Below are 15,553 nucleotides of genomic sequence, written 5' to 3'. Positions count from 1 at the left end.
CACACACACACACACACACACACACACACACACACACACACACACATACACACACACACACGGGAGCAGGTCGATTTTTAAAAACTTTTTATTGATTTGTTGTCTTACATCATGCACTCCAGTCCTGTTCATTTCCCTGTCCCCATATCCACCCTTCACCCTTGCAACCTCCCCCACATCCAAAATAAAACACACATACACAGAAACAACAAAGCTTAGAAACCATCTCATCACAGAGAGCTGTAGTATGTCATAGTGTGTCCCACAGTATAGCCCTATGTGAGTGGGTAGTTTTTAAATATTAAACTGAGGGCCAGTGATATGGCTCAGCAGGTGAAGGCACTTGTTGCCAAGCCTGACAACCCAACTTCAGACTTTGATCTATGGGATCTACTTGGTTGAGAGAACCAACTCCCACAAGCTGTTTTGTCATCTCCATGGATTCGTGCACATGTATATAAAATGTAACTTTTAAAAAATACCTAAGTCAAGTCATACCAACTTCCTACCTCCTTTGAAGACAGTGATTCAACATGGCTGGCGTGGAACTTGCTATGTAGTCCAAGTTGACCTTGGACTCACAAAGATCTGTCTCTGCTTCCCAAATGCTAGAATTACAGGCATGTGCCACCCCACCCAGGTGAAGACTGCTTTTCTACATCATAGGTCCCCTTAGGGGCCAATAACTGTATACTAGAATAGAAAGTTTCCCCACATTTTCTTTCAGATTATTTCCTGAAAATGTGTGTGTGCTGGGCCTAGAGAGATGGCTCAGTAGGCAGAGCCCTTGCCATCTGGCATGAGGACCTGAATGAATATCTCCAGAATACACACAGAATTCATGGGAGTGTATGTCCATAACCCCGGTGCAGCCACGATGTCAACAAGCATTTGTAGTAAATTCTGACTGTGGTCTCAATCTGTTCACTGAAGAGCCAGAATATGTTTAGCAAGTCAGTGTACAGCACAATGCACATTTAAGAGGGGCATGATTGTACAACTGAATAGTTATAAAAATATGCTGTCTCTGTTTCACACACACACACACACACACACACACACACACACACAAACACACAATTAGCTTTGTAAGGACAATAAACCAATAGTTATAATAGATATAGATGATATTAATGGGTTTAGGGTATGTGACACTGCAGACACACCCCTAACCTTAAAAGCTTGGGGGAGGGGGAAGTATGTCCCTAATTTAAGGATTATTTGGGTGAAGGTTTAAAACTTACTTAGAAATCAATATAACTATCTATGAAAAATATAAATACACAATGAACCTATAAGCTGGTGTTAAAAGTGTATAAATTCTTACAAGGGAATTTAACAGTTGTACCATATAGCACCAACTAACTCAAAGCGTTGAAATCAGATTAACAGAGGTTTAAAAGAAAAGCATGTAGCTGGGCATTGGTGGCGCACGCCTTTAATCCCAGCACTCGGGAGGCAGAGGCAGGTGGATTTCTGAGTTCAAGGCCAGCCTGGACTACAAAGTGAGTTCCAGGACAGACAGGGCTATACAGAGAAACCAACCCTGTCTCAAAAAACAAAAAAACAAAAAAACAAAAAAAAAAAGAAAGAAAGAAAGAAAGAAAGAAAGAAAGAAAGAAAGAAAGAAAGAAAGAAAGAAAGAAAAGAAAAGCATGTAAAGAAAAAAGTCCTGAGCTGGGCGTGGTGGCGCATGCCTTTAATCCCAGCACTCGGGAGGCAGAGGCAGGCGGATTTCTGAGTTTGAGGCCAGCCTGGTCTACAGAGTGAGTTCCAGGACAGCCAGGGTTATACAGAGGAGAAACCCTATCTTGGAAAAAAACAAAAAACAAAACACAAAAACAAGTCCTGAGGCTGGAAAGATATCTCAGTGGTTAAGAATATGTACTGTTGGGGCTGGTGAGATGGCTCAGTGGGTAAGAGCACCCGACTGCTCTTCCAAAGGTCCAGAGTTCAAATCCCAGCAACCACATGATGGCTCATAGCCATCCGTAACAAGATCTGACACCCTCTTCTGGAGTGTCTGTAGACAGCTGTAGTGTACTTACATATAATAAATAAATAAATCTTAAAAAAAAAAAAGAAAAAAAAAAAGAAAAAAAAGAATATGTACTGTTATTGCAGAGGACCCAAGTTCAATTCCCAGCTCTAGGGGATCCAATGTCCTCTCCTGTCCTCTAGAACCAGTGCACTCACAGATGCAGACATATACAAATACACTCCATTTAAAAATAAACAAAAAGTTAAAAGTCCTTAAATTAAATGGATCTTCAAGGTTATGAAGAAACACTAATGAGTAAAAGGGATTTTTTTCCCCTGGGGAGGGGACTTAAGTGATAAGTTGAATACTAAAACAAACGTGAGGGCTAGAGATAAGGCTCAGTGGTTCAGAGCACTGGCTGCTCTGCCAGAGGACTCAGGATAATCCCCACCATCACAGGACGGCTGACAGCTGTAGGCTGATGAACTCTTCTGTAGATAAAAGACACCTACGTGGTATTCATCCATACATACAGGCAAAACATTCATCCACATAAAAAGTATCAGGGGACAAAGTAAATGCAGAGAGCTATAGGCCAGAAGTAAGAGTGATGAGAGTCTTATAGTAAGTCTTTAAATAAATGATGAAATGCATAGGTTAGAATGAAGTAGAGGAGGTATTATCTCTGTGCTTGAAAATCACAAATTGTGGAACACAAAATTTAAAAATGAGATATATTTTAAGATAGTTTTAAAAAAGAAAAAGCTAGGAGTAAATAAAATATATGGTTCTTATTATCCTGCCTTTGTGATCGAATATCAGATAAAAAGCACTCATTTGAAAGAGAATAAGATAAATATCCTAGGGGGAGTGCTTTTCAAGACAAGGTGTCTCTGTGTACCCTTGGCTGTCCCAGAACTCACTCTGTACACTAGGCTGGTCTCTGTACAGAGGCTGCCTCTGCCTCTCAAATGCTGGGATCAAAGGCCTGCACCATCACTGCCCAGCTTCCTTCTTCTAAACAAATTACCTCCGGATTCTTTCTTCTATCTCAGGAAACCATGCCTTAAGGTACTGTCTGAAGCAGACTTGAGGGTTTGTGAGTTCGCCGATGGTGATTAAAGGTGGAACGCTGACTAAAGGCTTTCCCACATTCAGTACATTCATAAGGCTTCTCACCAGTGTGAACTCTCTGGTGCACGATAAGCTGTGAACTGTCACCAAAGGCTTTCGTGCATTCTTTACATTTATAGGGCTTTTCACCAGTATGGGTTCTCTGATGAACCATAAGGCTAGAACTGTAACTAAAGACCTTCCCACACTCATTACATCCATAAGGTTTCTCACCAGTGTGAATTCTCTGGTGTATAATGAGGTGAGAGTTTTGATTGAAGGATTTTCCACACTCACTGCATTTATAGGGCTTTTCTCCAGTGTGAAGTCTCTGGTGCCGAATAAGGCATTTACCTAAACTGAATTTCTTACCACATTCACTACATTCAAAAGGCTTTTCACCAGTATGACTTCGTTTGTGGTCAATGAGCTGAGAGTTCTGATTGAAGGCTTTCCCACATTCACTACATTTGTATGTTTCTTGCCCAGTGTGGAGACTCTGATGTCGAGTAAGACATTTACTCCGACTAAAGGACTTGCCACATTCAATACATTCATAAGGTTTCTCCCCAGTGTGGATTCTCTGGTGGTCAATAAGATTTCTGTTGGTATAGAAGGCTTTCCCACACTCATTACACTCATAAGGCTTCTTACTAATGTGAAGGAGCTGATGTTGAATAAGACTTTTATTCCAAATGAATGCCTCACCAGATTCATTAGGTTTCTCTCCAGTGTGGGTTCTCTTGTGGATCAGGAACTGGGAACTCTGAATGGAAGCTTTTATACATTTATTACCTTTATAAGGCTCTTCTCCATTATGGAGTCTCTGGTGTTGAATAAGGTGGGAACTGTGACAATAAGTCTTCCCAGACCCACAACTTCCATAAGGTTTTTCCTGAGTGTGTATTCTGAGGTGAACAATTAGCTGAGATATCTGTTGGAAGGTCTTCCCACACTCGTTACATTCAAAGGGTCTCTCTCCAGTGTGGATTCTCTGATGTCCAAGGAAGTGTGAGCTCTGGTTAAAAACTTTGCCGCATTCATCACATTGATAGGACTTCTGCCTCTTTGCTTCTCCCTGATGCTCAACAGGACTGGAGGGCATATCTGGATGTTTCCCTACATCTTTACATTCCTCCTTTCTGTCTTTTGGGGAATTTTTCTTATCTTTCTTTTCCAAGAAATCACTTTCTAGTCTGCTGCCTTCTTCATCTGAGGGATGCCCTTCCATCTGTGCTAAAGGGTCTTTACAGATATCACCAGACTCTCTTTCTACAAGTGTCACTCCAAAGAGTCCCTCTGAGGACATGTCAAGTGAATGCGATCCTTTAGAAATGTCCTGATTTGGACTGTACTCAGAACTTCCCATCCTGTTCTTACCTGTTGCCAAAAGAAGAAAAAAAAACTTCTTTACTATTCATGTGTTTATTTGCTTTGTAGCTGAAAAAAATAAAAGGTCATATTATATTTCTAAGGAATGAGACAACATTTGAGAGAAAAAATAGTCCCCCTTTTTCTTCAGGGATATTAAAGCACAGAGGAACAATGGTTCATAGAGGAGAATGGGGAGGAAAGGCAAGGACAGAGGAAACTTGAGTGAATGCGGTCTATGTAGGAGACAGACTGGAAGCTAGATTGTGTAGCACAGTGTTAAATCATCTTCCAGAGCCATTGTGAAACTGTCTTCTTACTTAATGGCTAAATTAAGTTTCTCTCCACCATGACATTGTACAGTTCCACATGTCTCCAAAAAGATGTTAGGCCACGTGTGGTGGTGCTTTGAATCTCAGCTCTTGAGAGGAGAAGCAGGTAGATTTCTGTGAGATCAAGGCCAGCCTTGTCCACACAGAGCTCCAGGCCAGACAGAGAAAAGTTGGTTGAGAGAGGGAGGAAAGGTTGGCAAGAAATAAAGAAGGCAAAAATGGAAGTGAGTGGTGAGACTTTCTGTCATAATGGTGTGAAGTGAACACAGACAGATCTGAGTTACATTATGACATGAGCACAGACTGATCTGTGTGACACGGCAATGGGAACATGCAGTATGAGGTGAGTACAGAGTGATCTGTGTTATGTGGCAATGGAGCATGTACAATGGTTCAGAACAGTGTTGAAGGGAACAGCACAGTTAGAATACTGGACCGGGCAAAGGCAGTTCTATATACATGTAAAAATTAAAAGAAGCATCAGTGATTTGAAATACAAATTAAAGTATGCCCTTGTGAGCTTGTCTCTTAAATAATAAAAAAAATAATTTAAAAGCAATTTAATAAAGAAATTAAATAGTTAAACACTGGTCTACAGTTTTGGAGATTCAAGTGCAAAATCTGGGGAAAGGTGCAGTAGTCATTCAACAAATACCAAAATGTTGGTTTCTTTAAACCATGATGCAATGAGGCCAAGGCCAGCAAATCTTTAACACGTGAAACTATACAATACTTAGATTAGTAACCTCATGTCCACCCTCTGCCAAGTTGGCTACTATTCTGAGTTTGCCAGTCACAGGATGGGGATCAGGCCTTGTAAAGGGAATATGATACAACTGAACATTCCTGAAGAGGTGACAGGCGATTAGACCTGGGCCAGGTACCAGAAAGACTCAAGTCTAGCTTATCTGTTGCTTGTCATCAGCAACTGTTGTGGCCTGGGCCAATGACTTATAAAGCACAGAGGAGAGACTAATCACTGTCTTGATTAGAGTATTTTCTAGGGAGATCCTGACCCCCAAACAGGGCATGATTTCAAGTAAGATCTAAAGCTGAATGAATATAGAGCCAGGCGAAGCCACGGTGCAGTCAGAGCTGAGAAGAAGCTATGATAGGGATGGTTTCAGAATTCAAAAGAGTTTCAGTGGAAGGAAAAGCACAGAGAACAAACATGCTGCGTACAGCTGTGTTAGTCACATGATCAGTCCAGCCACATTGGCCCTAGTGTAAAACTCACGCACTTGGACTGCTGGATCTCCAGGACCACCATTTCCCACCACCCAATCTGACTGTTCTGGGTCCCATTTCTTCTAATCCCTCAAACACAAAGACCTTTACTCCCAGAACCCAAGGGACTCTTTCTTATGGCTGAGAAAACCCAGGTTAGCTTGCTACTATTGATCAGCCATTAAATAAAGAAAATGATGACTATTTTTAAACTGGGTGACAGGTGCAGGGGTGTTCATTATACACATCTACTTCATGCTCACAAATAATAAAAAGTTAAAACAAATCAAAACAAAAGAATACAGGGGATGTGATGTAAAGGACAGATGGCTAGTTACTGGGAGCCATTACCCAGAGAGGCCAGGCCGTGCTCATCTCTTACCACCTCCATCTCACACAGGACACTCCACTTTTCCTGCGTATAGTCCTTGTTCACTGCCGTCTCCTGGAATGACAAGCTTCTATTGTTCAGAAACAACCCCAGCCAGAGAAGCAGAGTTCTTAAGCGTACAGAAGTCACTCAGAATAAAAGGGTAGTAGACACATTAAAGAGGACAAAACTGTCCTAAATGAAACTGGTTAAAACCAAGGGCAAGGGCCTAGCTCCAAGGGAAGCACTAAGCAGGAGAGCCAATGGTGCTACCTCGGATGGGTGGGCCTACAGGTGAATCCCAGCCATCCCCCCAACACCCAGACACACACACCCAGACATGGACTCACCTGAGGCCTGACCATCCTAAGCTCAGTAGCCACTGCCTGGGCTCTGGAGTTCCCCACTTTGGGAAAAGTAGGATCTGGGGGGTGAAAGGTGAACTCAGTGGGTCAAGCCCTGCTCTCAGCTCCCTATGATCCATGTGCCTAAGATGGGATCTGCAAGCATCCAGGGAACTCCACATACACTGACTCTCAGCTTTTTCCTGGAGACCTCATCCTACCTGTGCTGGGAATGCTCTTCAGAAGATACAACAAGCAATATTTATCAAACTGAGAATTGGAGGTTCCTTCCAAGACCTTCTCCAGTCAGTCTGAAGGTCTACTTCTAACTATATTCTCTCTGCCTTAATTTCCTTAATACTTTTTTTTTTTTTTTTTTGGTTTTTCGAGACAGGGTTTCTTTGTATAGCTCTGGTGTCCTGGAACTCACTTGGTAGACCAGGCTGGCCTCGAACTCAGAAATCCGCCTGCCTCTGCCTCTCGAGTGCTGGGATTAAAGGCCTGCGCCACCAGGCCCGGCTAATACTTCTAAGACTGATTTACACCCCTGCCTTTAAAATATCTTCTTTATTATAATGGGTAGGAGTGTTTTGTCTGCACATTTGACTGTGCATCAACTGTGTGTCTGGTATGGACACCAGAAGGTGGCGTTGATTCCATGGAATTGGAATTATGGATGGTGATGAAGCACTATGTAGGTGCTGGAAATTGAGCCTGGAAGAGCAGCCAGTGCCGTTAACTCCTCAGCCATCTCTTCAGTCAGTCTCCTGCCATCTGGAACACTGTTGGAGCCCAGCTCTGTGCTTCTGTCTCCCTCCATCAGCGACCCTTCTGATCTTCCCGGCTTTAGTCACACCTCCCAGTTCTCACTGCTCTGTCAGACCTGCCACATACCTACATCCTGATCACAGCAAATTCATTCTCATTCTCTCATTCTTTCTCTCTCTCTCTCCCTCTGTTGTTTTTAAAAACTGAGTCTTACTAGGTATCCCTGCCTGGCCGGGAGCTTGTTATATTGATCAGGCTGGCCTCAAATTCACAGAGATCTGTCTGCTTCCGCCTCCTAAGTGCTAGGATTAAAGGCATATAGCACCACATCCAGCCTCCATTCTTCACTTTTTAGCGGTTAAATCTCTTTCTTGTTCCTCCAGTACCCCATACCTACTCTGCCTCATGATGCACTTTATCTAATAATCCCCTTTTACAATGCCAGTATTATGCTTAGGGACAGATACCATCCAGATGTCTTTTTTGTTGGTGGTAGCTGGTGTGTGTGTGTGTGTGTGTGTGTGTGTGTGTGTGTGTGTGTGTGTGTGTGGTTTCACACAGGGTATTAATCTGAACCACAGGCTAATACAAAACTTACAAAGTAGTTCAGGCTTGCCTTCAGCTCTCAGAAATTCTCTTGCCTTAGTTTTTTGAAGTACTGGAATGATAGGTGTGATCTACCGTTCCCAGCTTCACCCAAACATATCTTATGAGGATGCTTCTTTTTATGTATATGACTGACTCCCTGCCACCTACATAAGAACTCTTAAAGACAATTACAGCATACTTCATGTCTCTGGTCTCCCAGTGGTCCATGCTTGAGGTAGGAGACTGCTCTGGTTTGAGGGAAACTTGGTAAGTACATGCACAGCGAGAGGCTAGACAAAAGGGTCGCTAAGGAAGGAGGCTGACTGTAGGGGCAATGTGGGATTTCAGTGCAAATTGGGCTGATGAAAGAAAGTGACTCTAGGGGGTGGAACTGAGGAGAAGGCTTACCATGTCCTGCTCCTGGGTCACAGGGAGGATCCAAGAGGACGTCAGGGGCTGAGCCCTGATTGGAGGCTGAGGTAGGCAACTGCTCAGCTGCACTCAGTACTCCCATCTTCTTTAAATGCACATCCTGTTCTTGTACTGGAGGTGAAACCTGGAGATTAGAGATGAGGAAACCGAACTGGGTTCAAAGTGCATTCCTAAAGGCAGAGAACCCGAACCTCAAAGACACCCATACAGGAAAAAGGCCAAAGGCCAAGGAAATGAAGGACCGGGCTATCTTTCTGCTGTCTTCCCACTAATCTCAAAGCTTGCAATCTTCCCTGCCATCCCTCCCTTAACTCTCCTTGTAGGAGCTAGAAGAACAGATGCAAGAGCCAGCTCCACCATGACAGGTCTTTAGAGGCACATTAGCTTCAGAACCACGTGAAGCTATTAAGATAGCTCAGGTGGTAAATACTGCTTAGCCTGAGGACCTTAGTTTCCACATTGTTACTGAATGTTCCTTGTGTGTATGAATGCAGGCAGGCTTGTGTGTGCAGGCGCACATGCACAAGTGTGTAGGAGCTGGAGGACAACTTCAGCTGTCTCTCTTGCTTAGGCACCAGCCACTTCATATCTATGTTCCTGTGTAAGAATTATGGCACTCTGCAAAAGCTGTCTTCTAAGAACCACAGGGCTAAGTGGCCTACTTATGTCAGATCCCCTAGGGGCCATAGGCCAGAAACCTGGCCTAACCACTGATTCCCTGGTTAAAGAAATCCTGTCTCAAAAAACCCAACATAGCCATACATATCCATGTTCAAGCAGGAAAGCAGAACAGTCTGGGATGTGTGTCTCTAGTGAGGTTTATTGCCTGCAAATGGTTCATGTAGTTTAAACGGTTTAAGGGAAAGAACCTCATGTGCCTGAGTCCTAGGTAAAATACTAAAACTTTAGCAGGATTTAACTGCCAGTAGATCAGAAGATTAGGTTACTACAGTGTATTAAATTCTATCTTTTGCCGATATCTACAGTTACTACCCTAAAGAGCTTTCATCTGTACTTATTATAAGAACCAACCAGGACTGGGGAGTTGGTCCAGTCAGTACAGTGCTTTACATGCAATCATGACAACCTATGATGGGATTCCCAGAACTAATGTTAAAAAGTCAGGCATGACATCATAGGTTTGTAGTTACGGCCCTGGAGAGGCATAATAGACTCCCTAGGGATCATAGGCCAGGAACCTGCCTAACCACTGATTCAGGTCAGGGAGATCTTTTCTGCACCAGAGGAACAACACTTGAGGTTGTACACATCCCTGCACATGCACCTTCCCTCCACATAAACACACCTGCCTTAGACCTTGGCTTGTATGACCCCCATGGGCTCATAGATTTGAATGCTTAGTCACCAGGGAGTGGTACTACTTAAAAGGTTAAAGTGCTACAGGGTGGGCTTTGAAGGTTCTCAGTCTCTCTCTCTCTCTCTCTCTCTCTCTCTCTCTCTCTCTCTCTCTCTCTCTCTCCCTCCCTCCCTCTCTCTCTCTCCCTCCCTCTCTCTCTCCCTCCCTCCCTCTCTGTCTCTCTCTCTGTCTCTCTATCTCTCTGTCTCTCTCTGGATATAGAGCTCACAGCTACTTCTCCAGCACCACATAAACCTATAAGCTACCAAGCTTCCTGCCACAAGGGACTAATGTCTAAAAACTGGAAGCAAGTCCACAATTAAATGCTTTTATAAGAGTTGCTTTGGTCACAGTGACTACGATTGCTAGGATTTGTATTTCTGCTTATGGCTTGTAGCAGAAAACTATTTTCCATCTATCAGTGGAGCGAATTCAGGAATCCTAAAGGCAAACCAGCCTAAAGTGTGAGGAATGGAGAGTACTTGTTCTCAGGCTAGCCCAAGTCTAGAGTGTGGCTCTAGATGTTCCTATAGACTGACTGCTTACCTCCCCTGACTCACTAAGGTGTCTCTGGAAATCCTCCACCATAGCCACAGCCTCCTCGCCAGTCTCAGGGTGATGGAGCTGTACCCAGGTCTGAAGCTCCCTGGGCAGGATGCTCAGGAACTGCTCCAGCACCAGCAGCTCCAGGATCTGCTCCTTGGTGTGGACCTCTGGCATCAGCCACCAGTGGCAGAGCTCCCTGAGCCGGCTCAGGACCAGCTGAGGCCCAGACATCTCATGGTAGCACAACTGCCTGAAGTGCAGTCGGAATATTTCACAGACGGGAGGGTAGTTCTTCTGTCCCCATGTCTGGTTTCCTAGTTCCTGCTTCACAGTCAAGCTCCCCTCCTGCTTCTGATGCATGGCAGTCCTGGGGATGATATCTAATGTTCCCCTGCCTTCCATGGTCATTGTGATCCCAAAAGAGAAGCAGGTCCCAGCTACAGCAGGCACACTGAAAACGAGTGTCTGCTTCAAACTGCAGGAGCCGGTTTTTTCAGAGTCAAGAAAGGAAGTGTCACCTACGGAAACACAAAGAGAACAATCAGGGTCCTGGAGCACCTAACTCTTAGCTGGTAACAGATTCCACAGCCAAAAGCAAAGCCTCCGGGGGGTGGGGAGGAGAAGAGTATAACACAGAAATGACTCCAAGTGACTTCCCTTCTCAAACTTTTAGTGGCTCCAGTCACCTGCAGGATAAAAACTAACTGAATGTCTTTCCCACACACCTCCAACCATTTTCCCCAAGTACCCAAATTAAAAGGACACCAATGGCCTCCAAAGCAGGGTATACGAGGAAACGGGATGTTAAAGAAAATACTAAATGATTCAACTCCTATTTAATATGTCCTGTCATAAGCACTGAAATTCAAATAAGATTTATCTTTAATTTTTTTAATAAACTTGTGCTGGGAGTGGAGGCTCAAAACCCAGCTGGTAAAGATGTACAAAAGTTTGGGGCTAACATTCTACAAGTAAGGGGGTGGGGACCACACCTTCCCTGTCTGCACCTTCCCTGTTCTTTTTCCTCATTTCTGACAAACTCTTATTCAAGTGTCAAGACTCAGAATAAATAACACCTCTCTTGGAGGATATTTTCCTGCTTGCCCCAGATATAAAACAATGGTTCATTTCCCTTGCTGTACCTCATACTATAACTGTTACTTCAACTGGTTTGTGAAGAACTCACCAGTCATGGCCTCTAAACTACTGGAGGGTTACTCAAAGGGAGGAACTAGTATTAAAACTTTTGGAAGAGCGGGGCGTGGTGGCACACGCCTTTAATCCCAGCACTCGGGAGGCAGAGGCAGGCGGATTTCCGAGTTCGAGGCCAGCCTGGTCTACAAAGTGAGTTCCAGGACAGCCAGGGCTATACAGAGAAACCCTGTCTCGAAAAACCAAAAAAAAAAAAAAAAAAAGTTAAGTCTTTTCTACTTAACTTGGAGCCTTTCTGGTCTCTCCGGGTACACCACTGTTTATAGCTTCAGCAATCCCATGGACTACTCTCTACCCATACCTCTGCTGGATTACTTCTCTTAATGCAATTGTTTGCAGATTACACAGGGCTCCGTTTCCTGGGAAGATTCAAAAGGCAGGACAGCTTCCCAGTCCTGAACGCGTGCATATGTGTTACTCAGGGTCAGAGATATGTTATACGAATGTGGTTAGTTTAATGGACAAAATTCGGGAAAAGCCATTTTCCCGTTTATGCATGCCATTTAAAAACCAGCTCCTTTGGGGCAACTAGGATGTGTGCCTTGGTTTGAGATATCAGGCTCTGGAGACCCAAAGGTTAGATAGACATTTTCCTTTGAGCCTGTTTTTTGTTTTTTGTTTTTAAACAGATGGAGTAATCTGTGAACTCTCCGACAGTACACAAGAGCACAGGACACTTTCCTGAGGTCCTTACTGTCCCGAGTGCTAAGCGGCAGATCTCGCTGCACGTCTGATCTGCGTGCTCGCGAGGGGCTCACTCCAGAGTCAGGGTCCTGTCCCGGTGGCCGCTCACCTGGCCGCGTCTGCCCAGTGCAGCGCTGACGCATGGGAGCCAACAACTCGAGCCAACCCCAAGCCAAACGACCACAGCACGAAGACGATGCGGCTCCGCCTCGGGCAAGCACCCGGGCACCGCCGGCGTCGCGGCCCGAATGCGGGCCGCACTTCCCACCGCGTCGCCACCGTCGTGCGTAATGGCTCGCAGGCCCCACACACCTCCAGGACACTAAGAAATAGCAACAAAGGACGGGAAGCATGAGAGCGTCACTTCCGGTACCTCCTGGATTCCGGAAGTCTTGGTTACCGGAGTGAGTAATAATCTTGAACGCTAAGATTTTTTTACCCAGGGAGCATCTGGGGCACAAGCGGGTGTCATGCTGAACTTAGAGTCATTCAGATTTCGGGGACCTCACTCTTGTCACAAAAAGGTCAAAAAACGCAAAAGCCATGCTTTCCAACAATCAGACTTTGACAGCTACTAGCCTGTCCCTGATGATGATACAGTTAGAGCCCAATTCCTAATTGTGTTACAGCTCTGTTCCATTAAGGGGAAGGTTCCCCCAACTGTACAGTTCTGCTTGGTGGAACTGTTTCTTGGGGTCTATGGGTCAAGTCTGGGTCAGGGTGTTCTTTCCTTGGCTTTTTTTTACCATAAATTTATCTCTGTCATCTCACCTCACAGTGCCAGTCTCAGGAAGGATTGTGTTATAAAGTTTGCTAACAAGATGGAGAACTTTATCTACTATAAAAGGGTAGGTCCCTCTCAGAGGACAATTCTCTGAGAATTCAAACTGTTATGATTTTCTTTATTGAAACTTCTTTAACTATTATAGTTTGGTAAATACTTTTATTCCTGTGCTTTGGATTTATCAAATACACATTTATGGGCTCAAATAGCACAAGCTGTGGCCCTGATTCTTTGTGTGTAAGGTGTGATGCTTACTGCTTGCTTTTTTTGATTCACAGTTAGTCAAAAAATATATCACATTATATAATGAAATAATGCAAAGGGTCTTAATACTTTGTTCAACCAATTTCAATTCATTTACAGAGAAACAACATTCTTCCTCCTGGATGACACAAGCTTCCCCCTCCACCCTGTTCTGCTGTCAGGAGGTCCGGCATCCTTCTATTTTGTAGTACAACCCTGGGAGTGGTGGTCATCTGAACCTGGAGAATAATTATAACAGGAATGCAGAGGTAGGGGCCCCTCAAAGAGGGGGACCTCCTATGAGGGTTTATTAAAGGAGAAACCCAGGTCTGAGGAGAAACCATGCAAGGTAGCATGAACAGGTGTCATGACTAAGAGGGGATCCAGAAGGGATGCACAGAAAAAAACATCTAGAGGCATTTTAGATGGGATGTGAGGAGCAGTAGGTCAGAAGCGCATTGAACATGTTGTAGCCAGGATTGGGCATTTCTTCTCAGTTGTGTTTCCTGTTCAAGAATGTTTTTATGGGTTAATGTGGACTGGGAGGCCTGTACCAGGTATCGAGAGATATGAGCAGAAGTGCATGCAGCACAACTGGTGGGATATAGTTTCCCCATGATTCCCATTCTCCATATTTCATCTCAAGGGTCATCTATAACAATGAGACAGTTATTCAGGTTTTGAAATAGGCTATTTCTTTCTTTCTTCTTTATATAAAACCATCAATGTGTATTTATTTAATATACATTGTAAGGGTTCAACAGACTTAATTTAAAAAAAATAACAACACAGCTTAGAAATCATTTCTGTGAGAGCTGAGTTCAGTTTTATAGGACCAATAACAGTAGCCGCCATAAAAATCCTGATCTGTGAGGCTGCCTGCTTGTCCTTTATGACCCATTTGTCAATAGGAAAGGGAGAGACGGGTTAGGGTTACAGACGTGGGGTTAGGATAGACAGGAATAGAAATAGAGCTTTGGCGTGTGTGGTTGGCACAGTCTGCAGACATGAGCTCCTGGTTCTTGCTGTCATAGGTTTGCTGACAGGAAAAACACCACTGGGGGATGTTGGAGAGAGAATTAGGGGCTTGATCAGTGGTGGAACAGGCCTGCAATATAACATAGACTGTCTTGTTAAAACAGGAGAGAGAGAGAGAGAGAGAGAGAGAGAGAGAGAGAGAGACTTGAGGGGGCATGTGCCTTGTGCAGTAGCTACCAGATTATGCGTGTCCTTCCAGGTGATCTTGTTGCTTGGATGTGGATGTCTCCTTCTGGGTCCCTTCCTTCACTTTACTGTCAGTGATAGGCAGGTCATTTTCTTGGTGGGTGTCCATGCTGGTCTCCAGATAGACTAAGGCTGATCCTGTGTGAATAAACAAACAAAACCCCTTCCCACCATGAGGAGGGTTCAGGTCCCTTCCAGATCCTGTCTAGGGAGTCCCACCATCTCACCAAGAAGTATGTGTGGGATTAGTTGTGGTGATTCCAATGAAGAATAATGGGGGGGGGTATTTTTGTGTTTTTATTCACTAAGAATATTTAGTGCGGTTAGGGCCTTTGTCAACTGAACGTAAGGAGGGTAAGAGGCATGTTGCCTTTTCACAATCTGGGTTTTGAGGGTTTGGTTTGTTCTTTTAATTATACTTAGTCCTTGGGGATTATAAAGGATCCCTGCATGGTGAGTAATTTCCCATATAGAGCAGACGGCCTTAAAATGAATGCTGATGAAGTCAGGGCTAGTCTTGATTTGATACAGTAGGCCCATAATGGTGAATGAATAGAGCTGTGGGATGTAAGTATTTTAGATCTTTTTGCCATTTGGGCAGAGGCCTGTATGAAATGGGAGTATTTATTGTAACAAAATATATTTTTCCCACCCAAATTGGGATACATGGGTGACATCAATCTACCAGAGAGCATTGGCCTTGATGCCCCAGGGGTTGACTCCTTTTCATTGTATTGCTGGGATGGTAATTTGTGAGGTACATGAATTGCAAGATTTTATGATCTGGTGTGATTGACTGGATGGAATATGGAGAAATCAGGACTGTAATCCTTTAAGGTTAACATGGGTGTGTGAGTAAAAATTCTGTGCTTGTTCAAGGGTGGCTATAAAAACTCCCATTGAACAACAATATGAACTAACCAGTACCCCCTGAGCTCGAGTCTCTAGCTGCATATGTAGCAGAAGATGGCCTAATC

General features: G+C 44.1%; 1 protein-coding gene and 1 long non-coding RNA gene across 2 annotated transcripts in view; one reads left to right on the top strand and one right to left on the bottom strand.

Moving 5' to 3' along the window:
- Znf35 (zinc finger protein 35) overlaps positions 1 to 12,586 on the bottom strand; it is a 37,656-nt gene extending 25,070 nt beyond the window's left edge. Inside the window, exons 1-6 of the mRNA XM_021206399.2 lie at positions 12,435 to 12,586; positions 10,430 to 10,947; positions 8,503 to 8,650; positions 6,745 to 6,818; positions 6,376 to 6,469; positions 3,057 to 4,474 (exon numbers count right to left, since the gene is read on the bottom strand). Of these exons, the coding sequence (XP_021062058.2) occupies positions 3,057 to 4,474; positions 6,376 to 6,469; positions 6,745 to 6,818; positions 8,503 to 8,650; positions 10,430 to 10,947; positions 12,435 to 12,468 (2,286 nt within the window). The 5' untranslated portion in view covers positions 12,469 to 12,586. The remainder of the gene's footprint in view (positions 1 to 3,056; positions 4,475 to 6,375; positions 6,470 to 6,744; positions 6,819 to 8,502; positions 8,651 to 10,429; positions 10,948 to 12,434) is intronic.
- Positions 12,587 to 12,700: 114 nt separating this feature from the next.
- The window catches only part of LOC115064837, a 12,468-nt gene continuing 9,615 nt past the window's right edge, over positions 12,701 to 15,553 (top strand). The window contains exons 1-3 of the long non-coding RNA XR_003844668.1: positions 12,701 to 12,729; positions 13,104 to 13,173; positions 13,473 to 13,621. This is a non-coding gene — a long non-coding RNA (uncharacterized LOC115064837). The remainder of the gene's footprint in view (positions 12,730 to 13,103; positions 13,174 to 13,472; positions 13,622 to 15,553) is intronic.

This window comes from Mus pahari, chromosome 10 (genome assembly GCF_900095145.1).
Source record: "Mus pahari chromosome 10, PAHARI_EIJ_v1.1, whole genome shotgun sequence".
NCBI classification, from domain to species: Eukaryota; Metazoa; Chordata; class Mammalia; order Rodentia; family Muridae; genus Mus; species Mus pahari.
Note: the sequence above shows the minus strand (reverse complement) of the source record. Positions and strands in the feature narration are given on the sequence as shown.